At 38.3% G+C, this 20,920-nt stretch overlaps 2 protein-coding genes across 4 annotated transcripts in view; one reads left to right on the plus strand and one right to left on the minus strand.

Moving 5' to 3' along the window:
• The window catches only part of LOC103696949 (putative phosphoinositide phosphatase SAC9), a 41,369-nt gene extending 35,755 nt beyond the window's left edge, over positions 1-5,614 (minus strand). Inside the window, exons 1-4 of one of the 3 annotated variants that reach the window (XM_039128998.3) lie at positions 5,304-5,614; positions 4,407-4,518; positions 2,180-2,778; positions 1,342-1,474 (exon numbers count right to left, since the gene is read on the minus strand). In XM_039128998.3, coding sequence (XP_038984926.3) covers positions 1,342-1,474; positions 2,180-2,778; positions 4,407-4,419 — 745 coding nt within the window. In that variant the 5' untranslated portion in view covers positions 4,420-4,518; positions 5,304-5,614. Of the gene's footprint in view, positions 1-1,341; positions 1,475-2,179; positions 2,779-4,406; positions 4,519-5,002 lie in introns of all 3 variants that reach the window. The other 2 variants (XM_088722145.2, XM_088722144.2) reach the window with 2 other exon arrangements.
• A 5,934-nt stretch (positions 5,615-11,548) lies between these two features.
• Positions 11,549-19,584, plus strand: LOC148703530 (ABC transporter B family member 9-like). Its single transcript, XM_089923551.1, has 4 exons — positions 11,549-11,610; positions 11,908-11,978; positions 16,638-16,687; positions 17,218-19,584. Exons 1-4 carry the CDS (start codon positions 11,549-11,551, stop codon positions 17,860-17,862), a joined length of 828 nt encoding a protein of 275 aa, XP_089779677.1. The 3' UTR covers positions 17,863-19,584.
• The last annotated feature ends 1,336 nt before the right edge of the window (positions 19,585-20,920 follow it).

Raw genomic sequence — 20,920 nt, forward strand, 5'->3', positions numbered from 1 at the left:
GTAAAATAGAGCAGAAGTAGTTCCAAAGTTGAAGGAAATAGAGCAGAAGTAGTTTCAAAGTTGAAGGAATATTTCTGAAATCCTTACAATGCATCTTAATAACTGCTTCAGAAACCCTTTTTTAACCAACCTTTGACAAAGCACAAATCCACATTAAGAAAGGTCTCCCATATAGAGAGTTCACTCTATATTCATTCTCTTAAAGTCGCCTAGTTGTGGAATATGGTTTCAGATGAATCTTATGAGTCATGAATAGACTTGAGCTCTAGTTTTCAAATATTCCAAAACAATCTGGCTAGAGCTTGATTAGAAGGAGAGCTAAATAGGAGTGATGGGCGAATTTTGTTTGGGGTAAAATTACTATCCTCTCACAAGCTTTTGCTATTTGGAGTGTTGTGGATGATAAATAGCCAATTTGAAATTTTTGCAATAGTGAGGCCAATGCATGTACTATGTATGAATGGTGAATATAGCATGGAATGGTTGTGGCTTAATTGGTCTTTCCTCTTAGAGGCTAATGGGAATTGCCTCCTTAAATGTGGCACTGTTTTCCCGCCAACTGGGCAGCTAAATGCAAATATGGAAACACTCAAAAGAATTCTTTGGAAGTAATGTCATCAAAAGAATTAACATAGGTTTCAATTCACAAAAGATTATGTCAAATAGAATAGTAATAAAATGCAGAATAGAAAGATCCAATACACAATTTAGCAAGCACTACTGTAAATAGATGGATTTAAGAACAGGGTTTTGTATTGCTGTGGAAGTAATTTGGTAAGAGCGGTCTTCTAGTGTGGGTTTTTAACCCTCATCTTGCTTTCTCAGGTTATTATGGAAAGAGGCATGGTTCGATATAGATGACACGAACGTATATTGTATAGTGTATAGTTAGTGTATAGTTGGATAATGAAGTATGAAGCTTTACAAGCCTTTCATCCAATAACAAAAGGCCATGGCTTCCCCTAAAAATAAATATTGTAATATTGTGAAAATCATCATAATAGTTGTAATATCGTAAAATAAATGTTTTCGTACATACATGGATGGGTGTTGCCATTCTTAACAGACTAGCATAACCACATTAAATACTTTTAGGATGTACCAACCATGCATACCAAAAGAACTGAGGAGCTCAATACTCCTAACTTTTATGTCTTGAAGCAGATCAGTAGTTTGAAAAAGCAGATATTTTACAGCAGCAAGATATGTGCTGCTACTTCATTGAAGATTTATGAGCAATTGGCATGTATGGTGTCAGATCATTTTAATACTTAAGTTTGGCATCCAAGTCTGAGAAGTTATTCCAAACAATAGATAATCTGGCAATAAAGGTGGCATCACCTGTGCTAGAACATGCATTCAATCCTCGGGCCAAATAACGAGTACCAGGATGCAATCTACTACGGCGTGCAATTAGAGCAACTGTTCCACCTTGCTGGCCTGTGCCTCCAATATTTCTGCATTCAGCAAATCCCTGAAAGTAGCACATCTCTGAGATCATTCATATAAAAACAGTAGATAGATTATAAAGAGAATAGTGCAAGTTGAGCACATAAACAACTAGTCGAGGAAGTGCCACCAGCAACCAGTGTGGTTCAGCACTGGCAGGGTAAGTTCCTGATTTGCCAACTTTGGGCACACACTAGCACACATTGGCATGGACTGGCAGGCATTCAGCAGCATGGTATATGTGATGCCTAGTGGTGCTATACCCTTGGTACTAATTGGACTGTACAACTTTAGTTCATTGAAACCACCTCATGTTACTTTTTTCTGTTTTGCGCAAAATTTGCATACATTACATTATCTTGGGTGATAGTCAGGAAGTTTGTTTGTAAAATTTCAACAAGTTTTATGATGACAACCAGCATCAATGCAGCTAAATGGCACCCATGCTTTTGAATGATCCATCACGCCACATGTAAGCAGCATAGCGTTGTAGGTCTCATCTATTCATGTTAATCAGTAGCCGGTGTAAGCAGCATAGGGTTGTAGCCTTGTAGGTCTCATCTATTCATGTTAATCAGCAGCCGATTTAAGAGGGAGAAAACATGTAGCAGGCAAAAATTGTGGCTCTCACCATTAGTTTAACAATGAGTGATGACAGTGGTTTTAACATAGTTATTTACTTATTTCAACAGATATAGTCAAATATATAACAAAGTAAAGATTCATATACCTGCAGAAGAATGACACAATGTTTTGGCAGCCCAATATCTTTAAATGGCTTAGAAAACCAACCATTCCAGACAAACTCATCATCTGGAGTCTGGAAAGTCATACGGCTTGGAAAGGGCCGCGTAATATCCTTTGTTTCACAGAAGTAGTGTTTTCCATCAATATCAAGCTCAGCCAATTCCTGGATGTTCTTCAGTTCCCCTTTACCTTGGGGTTGAGGATTTTGAAGTTGAATCTTGATCCACTGACTTTCTGTCACTGTATATACACACCCACCACCAGGAAGATTAGGAATCGTCGCACTCAGCCTTGTTGCAACTAGAAGTAATCCAACAGTTCCCAGTGCTGCGTAACCGAGTATAGCTCTGGCATATGCAGTACTCTTACACAGAAACTTTGATCCATTTGTGACATAGTTTAAGGCCTCTTCCTCTGAGTTAAAAAGATCGTCTCCAATCCTCCCGCTATAACACAATGAACCAGTAGTTGGATCAACATAAATTACTTGGGTGTCCTGCCTTGTTGACAAGCTGATAATGATATATACTTCACTAGTTTCTAGCACAACAACAAGAACAGAGGTATCCCTTGAACAACAACCTGAAATAAAAATCAGAAATCACATGCCTTGAGAATAAAATATATTCAAAATTAGATTGAGTCTCCCATAAGATAAGAAATTAAAAGATAGCATGGGATTTAAGGTTATCCATGTGAAATAATGGGGAACACATTCATCATTCATTTCATCAAATTACAAGTCCATGCATATGAATCACATTTGAGGTTACACACTTCGAAGAAGTTTGTTTCATCTTGATGGCAGTTTATATTACATCAGCCATCTTTCTAACCTCCTGGAAGCTGGGCAGTGTATACAAGTGAATCAGGTATGCAAGAAGATGCAGGGTTTGAAGCTCCCTTTCAAATTCATAAAAGTGAACCCTTGGATTACCTTTCTAGGCACCAGTATAAGTTCACGATACTAAACTCTTACTTAAAATACAATACAAAATACCACATATTTTCACAAATTGCTTGTTTGCACGCTTGAGGACTCATCACTGTTTGTTTGGTGGGCATTGTATGAAAGTGCCCTCAAAACAAGGATTCTAGTATTGCACAAGTTGATTGTGCTGTTACTAGGGAGAATGGAGAACAATCTGAAGTCTTTCGTCATGACAATGTCATGGCACATAACAGATTTCTTTGCTTGAATAGGATTAAGGTGCTTCTTGAGATCTACCATCCCACTTAATTGTAGAATGCATATGGTATACTGTGTATATGTCTACATGAACAAATTGAAAATGAAGGTTATATCACAAAGGCATGATCATCGAAAAAAAAAAAGGCTTTTTTTACTCTACTCTTCTGTTCATATAACTTGTCAAATATTTTGTCAAAAATCATGATCTCTATCTGAACTTGTAAGCAACATATATTAGTTTTGATACTTATTCATAAAAAATGAATGGTGGCTGCAAAAGAGCAAAGTGGGATGTCCGATAAGCTGGTGGCCTTAATTGAGTTTTTAAGAGGATACTGCTTAGTCGAGAAGATCAAGTTTACTATTCTTGATTCTTTTAGTTCAGCCTTTTTTTTCTGGGTTTCTTCTGACATGGCAAAATAGCATCAGTTCTAAGTGAAAAATCCTTGTCTGAATCAACTTGAGCCATTGCTTGAGGCGCTAGAATCAGGCTACAAGTGGCATAAACAAAGATGCTATCTTCTGAAGGAATATGGAAGTTAGTAAACAAGGATTGGTGTTACTGGATTCTTGGTGGGTCGTGAAATAAAGCAGTCTTAATTTAGTCTACATGACAAGTAATCATTTTGTGGAATCACACTAGGGATTTGCTTCTAGATGGCATAGGTATTGTGTTACTTGTGTATGATCAGAACATGACATAGGTCAGTGAGCTCCTTCAACACAAAGTTACAATAAAATGTGCTAAGACTAAAGAAAGACTGTATGATGATGGACCAAATCATTAGTTATTTTTGCTCTCTTACAAATATTTCATGCAGTCGATCCTAAATCTTCTTCTTCTTCCATCATACTCACCACATCAACAAAGAATCCAGGCGACTGAGATCTAATAAGAGTTAGCATGGATTGGCCCTAAATGGGCAACATACACTTCCAAATCTGCAACTACACATATAGAACACATGTGGATGGCAGGCAGCGTGAAATTTATAAAGTTCATTTCAGAAAGACTTACTAGGTATATCCATATCTGCCAGTAGCCACCGGCGAGTAGACCTCAGGCTACAGAATTACCCACTTGGAGTTTGATAACCACTAACTTCTAGGATCAATCAGAGGCATGGAATCTGCATTAAAGAAAAGACATTGAATTCTAAAATTATATGCCTGTAAAATTCCAATCGCAGTGTCTAAATCTGTAGTTATTACAAAATTAATAAACGGGATAAAATAGCAAAAACAAAAAAGGTGGAGTTCATATCAAAGCAAGGAAGACTAATATAGAACAAAATCAGGCAAGAAAGAACTACACCAATTGCACCAACAAACAGGAGAATATGAGAAGTTAATCAGATCTCCTGCAAGACGCTTTCTTGATGACACCAAGATTGTGTCGGATTGGTGGATATCGAAGAAATTGTTTTTTAAGGATGATTTCAGATAAGTTTGGCTGCAAGACTGTTTCTTGATGACACCAAGATTGTATTTGATCGGTGAACGTCGAAGGAATTGTTTTTTAAAGATGATTTTCACAGAAGTTTAGCTGCTACGAGGTGGCATCAGAGTGGATCTTGCGCGAATCTTGCTTGATACGAGCCCTTGTGATGGTACCTAGAGACAACAGGATCCGGACGAGTCCGTCGACCCGATTCAGGTTGAGAATGGAAGGAGAAGGGTATACTTTCATCCTTAAATCTCACCACCACCTCCGATCTATCTGCCGGCAGCCCTAGGATCCGCCAAGGTACACCGATCGCCGCCGCCGCCGCGGCAAGCCCGAGATCCGGGATGGTAGGAGGAGGCGGTGCCGGGCGGCGGAAAGACAGGGAAGAGAGGAAAGGATGGAGGTGGGAAGGGGTTCAAGAATAGGATTTCAAGAAAGGAAAAAGGAGGAGAAGAAAGCGAGGAGTACCGTCTTCGTTGGTGGTGCCCAGGCTTCAACCTAACCGCCGGTCTCGGCTCCACCGCGCACCCGGCTACCCTCCGCTGGATAGCTGTTTATTGGCCTTTTGGACGCTCCTTCACGATCTCGCCAAGATTTTTTTTTTTTTTTTTTTTTGGCACATCACGATCGCGCCTCTTTGATTTCCATCTCTAGCGGATCGCCGTGGAATTAACCTGGTTTCCTCTCCTAGTTATGCTTTGACATGTCAACAGAATTCTTCTCGCGGTTGCGAGTTTGGGACCCGTGAGACGCGCAGTTTGGATAAAAACGCGCTCGTTAAGTAATATTCCGTTCTTATTGTACTCTTACCTCCGTGGAGTCTAGCTTACCAGCGGCTGTATGATTCGTGCTACCCATGTACCATCCAACATACTTTTTTTTTTTTGCTAAACATCCAACATACTTCGGGGGCATGATTCACCCTCACCGGTCTCATCGGTTCTTTGCTGCTGGGACGATTGATTTGGAAACACGAGCACCCGTTAATATATATATATATATATATATATATATATATATATATATATATATATATATATATATATATATATATGCATCTTATTGGTGTTTAAATTTTTAAAAAAAATTAATTTTTCTTATCTTATGACCTTTAGTTATTTTAAATATTTTAAAATATTTTTTTGAGACCTATTCCAGAAGAGTTGTAATTCTTCGAAAAAAAAACATCGGCTTTCGAAAAATACCGTGTTTCCGAATGTATCATCGCAACCATAGCATCTCTGATAGAGTCCATAAATAGACTCTTCCGGAATAAATCCTAATCCAATCCAATCTCTCTCTCTCTTTCTCATTGGTACTTTGTCTTCTGAAGAGTTTCTTCCACAGCTAGAGTTCTTTCCCCCTTCACTTTTCTGCTTTCTATATTTTCTTCTTTTTTATCTTTTCTTCTTTTTTGGACATCTGAAGGAGTCGGTCGAGTCAAGCCTCTCCAGCGATCATACTCGTTAGAGAAGGATCGGGCTAAACTGGATTGTTGTACCTTGGGGACGAGATCACTGCAAATCCGCACGTAGGGGGCGAATAACATTCTTAAGGCAGTATATATCACACGCCTTGATCTAGACAAGCTCTTTTCAATCTTCTGAATTTATTTTAGTAAATATTCTTTTATAAAATAATGATATAGCAATTTGTAGACAATAATTTTCCAACAATCTAAAAATGTGACTCCAGTAGAGAACCGTTGCAGTAATATTAGTATTGAAAGCTTGCTTGATATAAAGTATTTTTCTTTTTTAATAAGATGATCTCGTGGCCTATGACATTAGATGGTCGTAACTATCATCATCATCATTGCCATCACGTAAATATTTCAATAGTTTTTGAAAGGAGGGACATCCAAGCATGAATGCAATAGTATTGGACACTATAGTATGTTGTTGTTCTCACATTCTAACTTGGTAGGATATCGTTGAAAATAATTTTGAATTTATTTGAATTTTCAACGAGAAATGCTTAGGGGCACCTGTCCTGTTCAATTAACCAGCCCTACGTGGCAACTATTTTTAGTATTGGCTCCAATCACATGATACCATATTAACTTGACAATATACAATCAAATAAGGTATATGATACTACCCATATTGTAGAATATGAGGCAATCAATTGGATGCATCATGGCCTGTGCTTACATGAGAGTCAAGAAGAGCATCATTCAAGAATGTTGTTGGGTTCCCATAATCATTAAGGGCTATATGGTGCTTCATCATATGCAAAAATCCGTGGTAAAAAAGAGCACATCGAACTACCTTTAGATAAGATTATAATCATTTAGATAGTCTTTGGATATCTGTAACTGAGAAATGCATTTTAAATAAGATTATATCTGGTTATAGTTGTTGCATTTACAACTATAATTTTAATGCTTGATGTAGTGGTTTTGTAGTTGCAGAAAAATAACATTGCATATTTGTTTGCTTGTATATGATAACTGTAGATGTATTTAGTTGTATTACAAAATTGATATTAATTATGTCTGCACCAGCCGATAACCTTGTAGGATCTAAACCCGTCATAAAGTGCTTCCAAAGATTTTTCTAGTCGTAGTAGTTTGTCCTACAAAAAATTTGGCTATAAAACAAAATACTGCAAATAGACCTCCAAATATAGTTTGACCCACAAGAAAATCATATTGTGCTGAAAATTGTGCAAACATATTTTTTTTGCAACTTTCAAAACCATACAGAAAAATTTCTACATATTTAAAATTCTTGCAGAATTTTCTACATCTTTGAAAGTGGTGCAGAAATTTTCTGCAGATTAAAATCTACGTAAAATATTACTGCAGCTTTAAAAGCCGTGCAGATTTTCTACAGAATTAAAATTTGTACAATCTATTTTCTACAATCGTTAATTTCTATGCAGAATTACTGCATCTTTAAATCCATGCAGAAAACTCCTACATTTTTAATAGCTATGCAGAAATTACTGTTGCTTTAAAACTGTGCATATTATTAGTTATTCACAAAATATATAAGTACAAAAATTACAAAGTTACATTACTTGTTATATTTCTTAGTCTAGTTATTTAATTTTATTAATATTATTGCTCTTTATTATATTATTTCAAAATCTTACGAATCAAAATAGTACTAACAAAAAGATGAACCGGCATATCCAGATTCATCATTAATTTGTAAGATAACTCAAAAAGGGTAATGACATTTTCTTGGAATTTGTAAAGCCTGAGAAAAATTTGACAGATCATTTAGCCAAAAGGTTTGTCTAAGAGTGGAATCCTAGATTCATCGAGGGGGATAGGTTTTAAGCCCACTATTTGGTCATCGACAGTGGATTCCCAACCTCTATTATTGGAGATCCCATGAAAGAGGTTCAATATGGTAGAAACGAAATTGATCGAGTAATCATGTCAGAGCACATTTTGTGGAGTATATCTCATCCCATTCCTATGATGAGTGCTCTTATCAGTGACAAAAAATATATATTGGAAAGGTTGAGTTATACTCTTAATAAGTTTAAGATAGAAAATTTATAGAGTATTAGGTCACAAATACTCTTGGAGGGCTTACCTATGTGAGAAGTGTCGTATAAGCCGCGACTAGAAATTTGGGCTAACCCTAATAAACTTCTCATGAAAAATCAAGATACAAAGCGCAAGGCCTTTGAATGGCGCTGACCGTATAAAGACCTAATTGATTCGTACTACGTGTGTGATAAGTAAAAGTCTGAGTCAAATGATCTAGTTCAAAGTCGATCCACTATGGTTCATTCAGATAGATACTACCAATACTAAGTGAGATTCAAGTCCACGGGACACTTCATCTATTGAATAATATAAGTTGCCTAGATATTTTACTATATAATTTTCAAAAAAATAAATCTTTTTGTTAGGGATTGTTCAAGTTTTAGTTTTTAAAAAATATTTATTTTTTTTATCCCCTGATCTTTAATTATTTTAAATATTTTAAAATATCTTTTTTGAGATACCTCTTTTAAAAGAGTTGTGACTCTTTGAAAGAGAACGTTGGCTTCTGAAAAGATACAGTGCTTTTGAAACGTTACGTATCTTGGGAACAATCGCATCTCTTCGATCTTCGGATAGAGTCTATAAATAGACTCCTCCGAGATTAATCCTAATCTAATCTAATCTCTCTCTCTCTTTCTCACTGGTACTTTGTCTCTCAAAGAGTTTCTTCTACGGATGAATTCTTTGACTCTTTAACTTTTTGCTTTCTATTTTTTCTTTTTTTTTATCTTTTCTTCTTTTTTATCTTTTCTTCTTTTCTGGGCATCTGAGGAAGTCGGTCGGGTCAAGCTTCTTCAGCGATTGTGCTCGTTAGGGAAGAATCAGGCTGAGCCGGATTGTTGTACCTTGAGGGCGAGATCACCACAAACCCGCATGTAGAGGGCGAATCACATTCTTATGATAGTGTATATTACACGTCTCGATCCAGACAAGCTCTTTTCAATCTTCTAAATTTATTTTAATGAATTATTCTTTTATAAAATAACAATATAGCAATTCCTAGATAATAGTTTTCCAACATATATAACAACTAGCATCAGATAATAAAAGATCACGTATCATAAGATGTATCAGCATCGCTGACTTCCAAATCACTAAGTCATAAGAATCACAATATATTAGAAGACCATCTAGTCTACTGCATTATTAGCTTCATTGTAAACATGAACTACCTTGAACAATCATAACATAGAAGTCATCTTGTTAAATCTCTCAAGATAGGATGGGAATCATCGTGGAGAGAGAACGGCTCAAATATCCAACTAATCATAGTCTTTGAGTTCTACACAACTTCTACAGTATTAATTAACAACTAACTTTAAGCTTCTCTAGAGATTCATCATTTAAGTGCTCATTCATCCAAGTTGATTGCATGCATAAGAGATGTTTGGATACCCCCGATTATTTTTCACTTATAGTTGCAACTAAAAATAGTGGAGATCATCAATAAACTAATGGGTTGTTGTTGTGCCCCTTGAGGTTACACTACGCTGCCATACACTACTTGAGATAAAAAATGAAAATTTCTGCACATTAACCAATCATGATACATAATAAATTAACAATTCAAGGTTTCCACAATCTAAGTGCTCCCAAGTCCTGACATCTCTAGGGGCTCGTTTGGTTCACAGGAAAGGGAGGGGGAAAAGTGTGGTCAACGGGAAAGTAATGAAATGCCTCTTGTTTGGTTGGAGTTTTCAAAGGAGAGAGATGGAAAAGTTGTATTCCCATGGGAATATGATTCCCACATTTCATGGGAAAGTCTTTCCCATGAGGAACTTCCCATGAGGTGGGAATCACTCTTTTTTTATTTTTTCCCAAAAAGACCCTTCAGCATTAAAGAAGCATTAAAGAGGCATTAAAGACCTAATTTTTATTAAGGGCATAATAGGAATTATACATAACTTTCCTAGGAAAGTGGATGGTCAACCAAACATAAGCACTTTGGAAATTTGTCACTTTCCCATGGTTAACCAAACATGCCAAAAGTGCTTTCCTAGGTATCCTCTTCCTAGGAATCTGATTTCCAGGAATCATATTCCTAGAAGGAAAAATACTTTCCGCGAACCAAACGAGCCCTAGGAGTTTGGGCTATAGATTGTGGAGCAGAGATGCCAAAATTGACCTAATCAAAAAAAATCTAACCTAAGGTAATTCCATTTGGATCAGGTTTGAGTCAAGAGTTTACTAGTTAGGGTTGATTAGGGGCCAAGACTATTGACCCAAATTTTAATTGTCTAAGTATAAGTTAAAATTTTGATATGAGTTGGATCATAAAGGTAGATTTCTATTTTGGTTGAAATAGTTTAAGTTTTGTTAAGCCATGATCTTGGATAAGAATTTTTTGAGTAATTGATTTTTTTCTCAATACTAGTTATTTATATTATTTTAAAAATCCTGCAGAAACTGAAAATATTAAATTTGATAGGTTAACTTAGATTTTTTAAGAATTAAGTTTTACAAAATAGATCAAGGTCAAATAAGTGATTCCAAATAACTCGTGAATGGTTATGGCCCGATATTAGATCAAATTAGGCATTGGATTGAGATTTTGTTTGTTGGTGTTGTTGTCGCTAGATTCTGCATTGAGGTCGAACTCCGTCTGCAGTGTGCTGAGATCAGTCGGAATCGAAGTACGCTGAGATTAGATAGGACCAAGGTACTTTGAGGTCGATTGAGAGCAAGGTGTAAGGCGGGATCAACCTGCAAAGAAGTTTACTTGCCGAAAGATTTCTGGCGGGGGATCCTCCAATGCTTAAGTCAGAGATCTAGAGCCACGATGGGAGAAAGAGAACGAGTAGAGAGTAGTAGATTGCTTACTCATGGTTTTCGAATCATTTCTATATATATGATGAAATTAGTGTCTGTTATCTAGTTTATCAGGCAATGCTATAACTGCATGATAACAATCGATCGTGCATTAACCACACAATAACGCCTCGCCATAGTTAATACTTGGCGATAACTGTACCGATTGTGCGTCAACCGCTATACTGACGTAGCTATTATTGCCATTCATATAATGATCTTTGACGTTATTCTTGTGCCAGACCAAACAGAGTGGAAGGTCGGTCCATACCAGACCTATTTATCTTGGTTAAGGAGGTCGGGTTAACCCGAAGTTGAGATGATCAATATTCTCCCCATCATGTGTTCTTGTATGACCAATTCTGAACCTAATTTGATCCGACCCATCGTGACACCAATGGCAGTGGATGCCCCTTCGCAAGTGCATGGAGATGGCATAGTTATGCAATCTGTTACAGGGTGATTAATCCATGTACCAAGTCCTAAATCTAATTTTTTCCCCTCTATATAAGTTAACCCGATAGCCGTTTTGACATTCCCATCACGCTCCACACAAACAAACACGCACTAAAGGAAGATATCCAGCGAAAATTTCCCCACAAAAAAAACGGAAAATATTCAGCAAAAGCAAAAGGAGGCTCCTTTTCGGGGTTTTTGAAGGAAACAGGGGGCCCTGGGACTCGCGGACAAATCACGCGGTTATATGTAAGAAACAGCCAGGCCACGGTGATACCCTCGCTGCTCCGATCCGTGAAGGCAAATAAGGTCCGGACCGAAGCCCTCCGGAGTTCGGAGAAGTCGAATCAGCAGCGGCACGACGCGCCATGGTACTCTCTCTCTCTGGTCTTGATCCTTCCCACGCTAGCGTATATTTTCCAGATGTCTATTTTCTCACTGTCGACTCACGACGCCTTACAAGCTTACTTCTTTGAATCGATTAGGTTTCTTTCAGGATAACTTTGATATTTCTGGCTTAATAGGCGATCGAATTTGATTCGGTAAATATCAGCAAGAACTCCTTTCCCCTTTTGGTTCTCGTTAAATTTGACGACTGGCGTGCGAATCGTGAATATGTTGACTTCCTGATAATAAGCTGTGATTTCTAATTCTCCAGAATAATGGATCTGAGTGGTCGTAACGGATAATGAATTAAGAAAGAAAAGTAATGGAGACAAGGTCCCCCAAATAGAGTTGGGACAAGGGTTAGTTCTCGTGGTTAGTACAAGATGAGGAATTTCATGCTTCTTGACCCTAATGGGGAACTGCATAGCATGGAGATGTCTGAGTATTTATGACACCGATGTTTTTGATGCCTCGTTATGTTTGGCTTGTGAAATTGAAGTTTTGTGCAAATAATATCGTGGCAGTATCTCCTGATGACACTTTGGACCATGTTGCATAATTGTTAGGTTAGAAAAGGATCTGGAAGGAATGGTGAACCCAGGGAGGGTCCTCATCATGTGAGACTTTGCTACATTGTATTATCTTTAGAAGCTATATTTCATTCTACCTACTACATTTATATATCAGCGCTGGAAGGTGCAAAATACAGCTCAAAACTGAAGTTTAATACATCAGTTATGAAGACACACACCAGGGCAGGATGAGTAACTACTTGCTGCTGGGACAGTATATGTTGCACGCATAAGGTACCACTATGCCCCTCTCAAAGAGATAAGGAATATGCTATCCTATCAAATTTTTAGCCTCAAAGCTCTATAAAAAATTTTTGCGCATGGATGGATTGAAGCAATAGAAGAATATATTGTCTTGAAGCTTCAAGGCAAATGGAGAGCTGGTTGGGGGTGAGGGTTAGCATGAAATTTGGTGCCCACAAGGGGGTAATTTTGTAGAGGGATGGATTATAGGTCGTTAGGTAAAAGATTTTGATTCCAATACTCTACATTTATAGATTCAACAAGCAGAACACAGTCCAGCTCTCTCAATATAAATAAATGTATCTTTGCATATGAGATGTTGAGGCAAAGTTGATAAACAAATTCTGGCTTCTTTTGATAAGATAAGAAACCATGTACTGACATAAGTCATGGTAATGAAATCAGCATATAACTTAACAACATCTTGAATATATTAATTTTGTTTTCGACTGATCGTTAAAAGGCTTAAAAGATGGACATACTCTTTGTTGTTTCTATTTTAATAAATGTCTCCATAGAACATGTATAGCTAGCTAGTATTCGTGCTAGAAACACTTAGGCGAAATGCTCTGGGCATTCTTTATCTCATCCAAATTATATCATGTACGCTGTCCAGAAACAGGAACTTTTGGCAACTTGTTTTGGGTAGGAATTTTTTTTTATTCATGTACAATTATTTGTGAGCTCATTACCGGAGTCTTTAGATCCATCATATTGTACATACCCATAGTAATTGAATATGTTTAAGCAAATAGTCAACCTAAGTTTTTGCTTCCCTCTTTGGGATAGTCGTCTCTTTGTGCATGTGTGCTTGCCCACTCATGCATATTACTGTGTTCGATTTAGTTACTGCATGAAGCTTTAGCCAAGTGCCTTGATTTAACCCTATTATTCCACTTTGTATCTTAAGGAACACGTTTAAGGACAAGAAGATGGAGAGATGACCAAAAAGAAAATACTAGTAAAGCTAACGGAGTTTTGAAGCTTTTCTAGTTATATTGCTCAATCCAAATCCATGTACAAGGAATGCAGCATAGATGCTTTCAAAATCCTATTTTAGTTTTTTTTTCCCGTACTCCTAAAAATTTTCTTTAGGTTTGTTATGCATGCTCAGTGGCAGGAATGTCATCACAGGACTATTTTCTATTTTTTAGGATTCAAGTAAAACAAGAAAAGAGTGGTTCTGTAATGGAATGATAATTGCCTTTTGCTAAGTGTGAAAAATATGGCGACATTCTTCAGGAGTTGAGATCCATGAATAATCGAAAGAGGAATTAAATTATCTATGACGCTGGGATTGCTGATTTGAAAATTAATTAGAAAATTTCGAAAGAACTGACAAATTTAGGTTTTCTTGCATTCGTTGAGCAATGCTATTATCAATGACACGTGGCATGCTGCTATGAAGACAGACCACATAAGGTTCCTTTACTGTGCCTGTGGCCTGGGAGGGGACTGATAACAGCAGTGCTCCTATTGACTAGAGGCTCTATGCTGCTTTCTGTCCTTGTCCCCAATGATGTTGTTGCTTAAGGGAACAATACTTTGTTCTTGCTGCTAAATCAATATTGAGTGGCCATTATTCTGCTTGAGTAACTACTTGCTGCTGGGACAGTATATGTTGCACGCATAAGGTACCACTATGCTTCTCTCAAAGAGATAAGGAATATGCTATCCTATCAAATTTTTAGCCTCAAAGCTCTATAAAAAATTTTTGCGCATGGATGGATTGATGCAATAGAAGAATATATTATCTTGAAGCTTCAAGGCGAATGGAGAGCTGGTTGGGGGTGAGGGTTAGCATGAAATTTGGTGCCTACAAGGGGGTAATTTTGTAGAGGGATGGATTATAGGTCATTAGGTAACAGATTTTGATTCCAATACTCTACATTCATAGATTCAACAAACAGAACACAGTCCAGCTCTCTCAATATAAATAAATGTATCTTTGCATATGAGATGTTAAGGCAAAGTTGATAAACAAATTCTGGCTTCTTTTGATTAGATAAGAAACCATGTACTGACATAAGTAATGGTAATGAAATCAGCATATAACTTAACAACATCTTGAATATATTAATTTTGTTTTCGACTGAACGTTAAAAGGCTTAAAAGATGGAAATACCCTTTGTTGTTTCTATTTTAATAAATGTCTCCATAGAACATGTATAGCTAGCTAGCATTCGTGCAAGAAACACTTAGGTGAAATGCTCTGGACATTCTTTATCTCATCCAAATTATATCATGTATGCTGTCCAGAAACAGGAACTTTTAGCAACTTGTTTTGGGTAGGATTTTTTTTTTATTCATGTACAATTATTTGTGAGCTCATTACCGGAGTCTTTATATCCATCATATTGTACGTACCCATAGTAATTGAATATGTTTAAGCAAATAGTTGACCTAAGTTTTAGCTTCCCTCTTTGGGATAGTCGTCTCTTTGTGCATGTGTGCTTGCCCACTCATGCATATTGCTGTGTTCGATTTAGTTACTGCATGAAGCTTTAGCCAAGTGCCTTGATTTAACCCTATTATTCCACATTGGATCTTAAGGAACACGTTTAAGGACAAGAAGATGGAGAGATGACCAAAAACAAAATACTAGTAAAGCTAACGGAGTTTTGAAGCTTTTCTAGTTATATTGCTCAATCCAAATCCATTTGCATGGAATGCAGCATAGATGTTTTCAAAATCCTAGTTTAGTTTTTTTTTCCCGTACTCCTAAAAATTTTCTTTAGGTTTGTTATGCATTCTCAGTGGCAGGAATGTCATCACAGGACTATTTTCTATTTTTTAGGATTCATGTAAAACAAGAAAAGAGTGGTTCTGTAATGGAATGATAATTGCCTTTTGCTAAGTGTGAAAAATATGGCGACATTCTTCAGGAGTTGAGATCCATGAATAATCGAAAGAGGAGTTAAATTATCTATGACCCTGGGATTGCTGATTTGAAAATTAATTAGAAAGTTTCAAAAGAACTGACCAATTTAGGTTTTCTTGCATTCGTTGAGCAATGCTATTATCAACGACACGTGGCATGCTGCTATGAAGGCAGACCACATAAGGTTCCTTTACTGCGCCTGTGGTCTGGGAGGGGACTGATAACAGCAGTGCTCCTATTGGCTAGAGGCTCTATGCTGCTTTCTGTCCTTGTCCCCAATGATATTGTTGCTTAATGGAACAATACTTTGTTCTTACTGCTAAATCAATATTGAGTGGCCATTATTCTGGTTCAGTGAAGGGTTTGGTCTCCTGGTCAGGTATCAGGTATGCTTGAATTTTTGCCCTGCACTCAGATATTCCACTCATACTTCTAGTGATTCATGGCTCCATTATTGTCATAATATCATTTGCAACTCTTTCTTTGTGGGTTAGATATGACTTTAGATAGGACTGCATGAATAAGATACTGAAAGAAGCTAAACACATAACAATTAGTCAATGCAACAAGGAGTCAAAAAACAAGCAAGTCAATGTATTTGTATTTTTGTTTAACTCTTCGCATGTGTTACTATCAGTGGAATTGGATTTTATCGTTGCTTTCAGAAGTTTTATCTGGGTTTCAAACTTGTATTTACTGGGTCCAATGCTTAGAAATTTTGTATGCATAGAATGTTTGGTTTGGAGTGTCTTCTAATTTTTAAATTGTATTGGTGTATCTTTTTAGGATGACCCAGAGCTAGCAACCATTAGGGAAAGAAGAATGCAGGAGTTAATGGCACAACATGGCATTGTAAGTCATGCCATTGTCAGTAACTAAAATCTATTAGAACATTTCATTGTCCTCATACTTTTGATAATTTATGAGGTATCCTATTTTTGAATCAGGGAAATCAACAGAATGCAGATCAGCAGAAAGCACAGGAAGATGCCAAAAGGTACAATTGTGTCCTTAATTCTGTATGCTAATGGTCCCCAATGCTTAAAAGCTTGCAATATTGTGTTATCACCTTAAGCGGTTGAGCCTAACTGGTTTGCTTTCTTCAGAAAAGAGCATACTTTTTTTCTACTTAAAATCTCTCCTCGCGCAACCTCTTCCCTGTGTGATGAATAATTTGAAAACTGATGTGCCTCTGTCCACCGAGCATCCTTGCATTCCTGTCCAGCCAGATTCCCTGAAACATCTGCCACCACCAGGCCCACCACCATATGATTTTGTTCCCACTTCACCTTTAAGTTTTGTGCATTGCAAAAACCAAACCAAACCAGGTGCACCAATAACTTGGGTTTCTATGAGCAAAAATAATAACCGATCCTGTAAGAACCCAACAGTATTTTTGAAAAACACTCGTATGGGTTCATGTCATATGTCGATTGCTCATAGTAAATTCCTGCTGCTGTTTTTCACAGTCATATTGTTCATAGATATCGTTATCTTGATGCTTACACTCTTAAGTTTCTTGCACAGAGTGTTGCACTCGTTGGAGAAAGCGGCAGCGGAAAATCCACGGTTATCTGCCTACTAGAAAGGTTCTATGACCCTGATTCTGGTAGGATCTTGCTAGACGGAGTCGAGATTCAAAAGTTCAATATTAATTGGCTGAGACAGCTGATGGGATTGGTAGGCCAAGAGCCTGTATTATTCAATGGCACAATTCGTGCCAACATAGCTTATGGGAAGCAAGGGGAAGTGCCTGAAGAGGAGATCATTGCAGTTGCTGAAGCAGCAAACGCGCATAAGTTCATATCGAGTCTTCCTGAAGGATATGAGGCCAATGTTGGGGAAAGAGGGGTGCAGCTATCAGGCGGGCAGAAGCAGCGCATAGCAATTGCAAGGGCAATCCTCAAGGACCCTAGAATTCTTCTACTTGATGAAGCAACGAGCGCTTTGGATGCAGAATCCGAGCGAGTTGTCCAAGAAGCTCTGGACAGAGTGATGTTTGGAAGGACAACTGTTGTTGTAGCTCATCGGTTATCAACAATTAAGGGAGCTGATATAATTTCTGTCGTGAAGAATGGTGTGATTGCCGAGAAAGGACGGCATGAGACACTGATGGACATACCTGGTGGAGCATATGCTTCACTTGTTGCACTTCATTCGAATTCTTCATGATAGGATAGGGCTGTGCTAGGTAGAAAAACAATGCAAGACACCTTTTTTCTCGATTCTATTCTTAAAGTAGCTTCTGTCAAACAGCATCCGCATCGGTCTTGTTCTGTTACCTACCATTTTATTAGAAGGTAACGACAGCTTTCAAAGGACTGCAGAATATCAAGTTTAGGAGTAGATGAAAGTTCTTTAAAAGTTGTCAAGTAGTTAAATTGTTAGTTCTGAGAGAGGATAAACTGAATATGTTTGGAATTCTTCTTTTTACTATGAGATTCACATGATATTTGTCGCAAGTATAATGATCCACTGGCCGGTTGGATTTGATTGTGTGTTTCTATTAATTGAAATGGGTATACTTGGGCAGGTTAGCAAGAATTGAGTTAAAAGAGGTAAGGCCTTCTACGATCCCGGCAATTCAGGTCCAAGGATGGACAAACTAGGGTAGATCAAAATGTTGGTTTTTTTTTTTTTTTGCATAAAATGGCTGTCCGATCTCACTCGTATCATTGTGCTTGTCAACCAAGGCTTTTACCATTTGAAAAATTGAACTTTCGCAGGGCCTCGAAGGAAATTAGTTATTCAGTGGCAGGAAATTGATTCGAAGCTGTCGTATGTTGGATTTTAGGAATATGTTTTTTGGTTGGCATGCCAAACATATGCTCTGTTAGGTTTTGGGTTATTTTTTTTACATTTTTGGAAGATTTCTCAGTTTCACAAATATGCTTGAAACCAACAGAGAATGAACTTCTAGCCAGGAACACTCCCTCCCAACCTGAGAATGAATTACGACAGTTGGTTTCCTGTATCCTTCAGAAAGTACTCAGATGTGTGATGTGTTATGTATGCTACACAGCTGTATTTTTCCTTGTCATTGATAATCTCTTCATTCATGTAACATTAGATTTAAATATTTGGCCTTAATCTCAGCATTCTTGTATATCCCTGCTGTTCGTTTTTTTTTTTTTTAAAAATGATCCTCCTGAAGTTTGAAACTCCAAATGTTCTCTGCTCTGCTCTTCTCACAGATCGTCCGTCTCCTTGAAGCTGGTTCTTTAGTTTCCTTCCCAGCTCTCAGCACCTTCCCAGCTCTCAGCACCCTGCAAAGTTTTACACGACTGCTCCAGGAAATACTGGCCAAGTGATTAGCCCAAGTTAAAGCGCTTGGCAAAACAACTAACGGAGTATCTCTGCCCCTGTCCTCTTTGTCGTGGCGCTCTTGGAGTTCAAATGGATCGCAGCGTTTCACGTGCAAAAGAGTGAAATGATACTGTTGTCCATGAGGGGAAACAGAGCAGGGGAAGAATCAATATAATACAAGTTCTAGTGGGCCCTGATCAAGGAGTCCAATGATGGAGGGCAACGACACTATGGAAGTATCCCTTGTTCGGTGCGATACACGCTCCCTCCCCTTTTACCGTGCGCGCTCTCTCTCTATATTTTACGGACCCCAATCAGCGAACCCATGCACGTGACTTCCGTGGGAAGTTGTTGTGAGTAGGATGATTTGGAGCTTGTCAGATCTCGGCCTTTGAGGCGCCACCGTATTCTTGCTGCCGTTGTTTTGTTTTGGTTCTTGTTGATATTGTTACGTTTCTGTTTTGAGCCTTGGGCTGGCAAATAATGTATGGATAGGATTGGATTCTTAAAATCTAATCTATCCGTTAGTTTTCTTCTATTTATATCAGAAATCTAATGAAAGAAGGTGGCCAATTTGAAAACCCAAAATTTTGTTGTCAACAAAAGAGGACGAGCTCCCTCGAAGAACCTCAAACCAACCCACACATCCTCTATACGAGCTTTCCATCCTGAGGTTCGTTTCATTGGTATCAGAGCACCGATCTTGGCATGGCGGACTCAACACGAGGTGCAGCAAAGATTGATGAGATCGTGAACAAGTTCGAAGCTCAAGCAAAGCTATTGTAAGAAATGATGAAGAACATGGCTCTTATGAATGGCCGTATCGAGAGCATTGCCCAAAGCCAACTTGAACAAGGAGAAACATCTCGCTCTAAAAGGACTGAATCAATGGTATCCGGGGCGGGAGGAGATGCCGACCGAGTTTCCTTTACCCGCACCGCTCGATTGGACTTCCCCCGTCTCGATGGGGATGATCCTTTGGGATGGCTATATCGAGCCGAGCAGTTCTTCGCTCACCAACAAACACCAGCATCACAGAAGTTACTGCTGGCATCTTTTCATTTGGAAGGGCGTGCTTTACAATGGTTCCGTTGGATGGAGAGGTCGGGGCCCATCTCTAGTTGGGACGAGTTCGTCAAGGCGTTACTTGTTCGCTTTGGTCCTTCTCAATATGAGGATCCAACAGCATTGCTGTCCAAACTTTGGCAAAGCTCCACCATTGAACACTACCAGACTTAGTTCGAGGAGTTAGCCAACAGAACCTGTGGACTCAATGAGTCCTTCATGGTGAGCTGCTTCGTGGGGGGTCTTCGGGAAGACATACGGCTTAGTGTGCAAATGCTAAGGCCGACCTCCCTTTCTGATGCTGTCAGCCTCGCCCGGTTGCAAGAAGAAAAGGTAAATACTCGAAGAAGGGACTCATGATCCGACTTCAAAAGGTCTACCCCAAACCTCAAACCTTCTAGTTCTAAAATTTCATCTCCAATCATTTAGAGGCTAATTCCAACTGAGATGAAGGCAAGGAGAGATAAGGGATTATGTTACTTTTGTGATGATAAATAGTCGAAAGAACATATATGTCGTGGAAAACAAAATCTCTTCTTAATAGATGGAAGCTTGCCGGAGGAAGGAGATGAGGAGCATGAAGAACCTATTGAAACCGAGGAGGAGGAAGTCCAATCCCCCTCTCTCGAAATCTCTCTACATGCTATTACCGGTAGCCAAACACCGCAAACGATGGGGGTGCAAGGGGAGTTGAATCGAGTACCACTCATGGTGCTCATTGACTCCGGCAACACCCACAATTTCCTCAATCCCACCATTGCACGGAAGGTTGGGCTGTCCATTGAGAAGGATGTGCCGTTTAAAGTGGCAGTAGCTAATGGAGACCAGGTACCATGCATGGGCAAGTGTTCGGGTGTCA

This window comes from Phoenix dactylifera, chromosome 5 (genome assembly GCF_051530095.1).
Source record: "Phoenix dactylifera cultivar Ajwa chromosome 5, Ajwa_hap1_PhDact_Kaust_v1.1, whole genome shotgun sequence".
Classification (NCBI taxonomy): domain Eukaryota; kingdom Viridiplantae; phylum Streptophyta; class Magnoliopsida; order Arecales; family Arecaceae; genus Phoenix; species Phoenix dactylifera.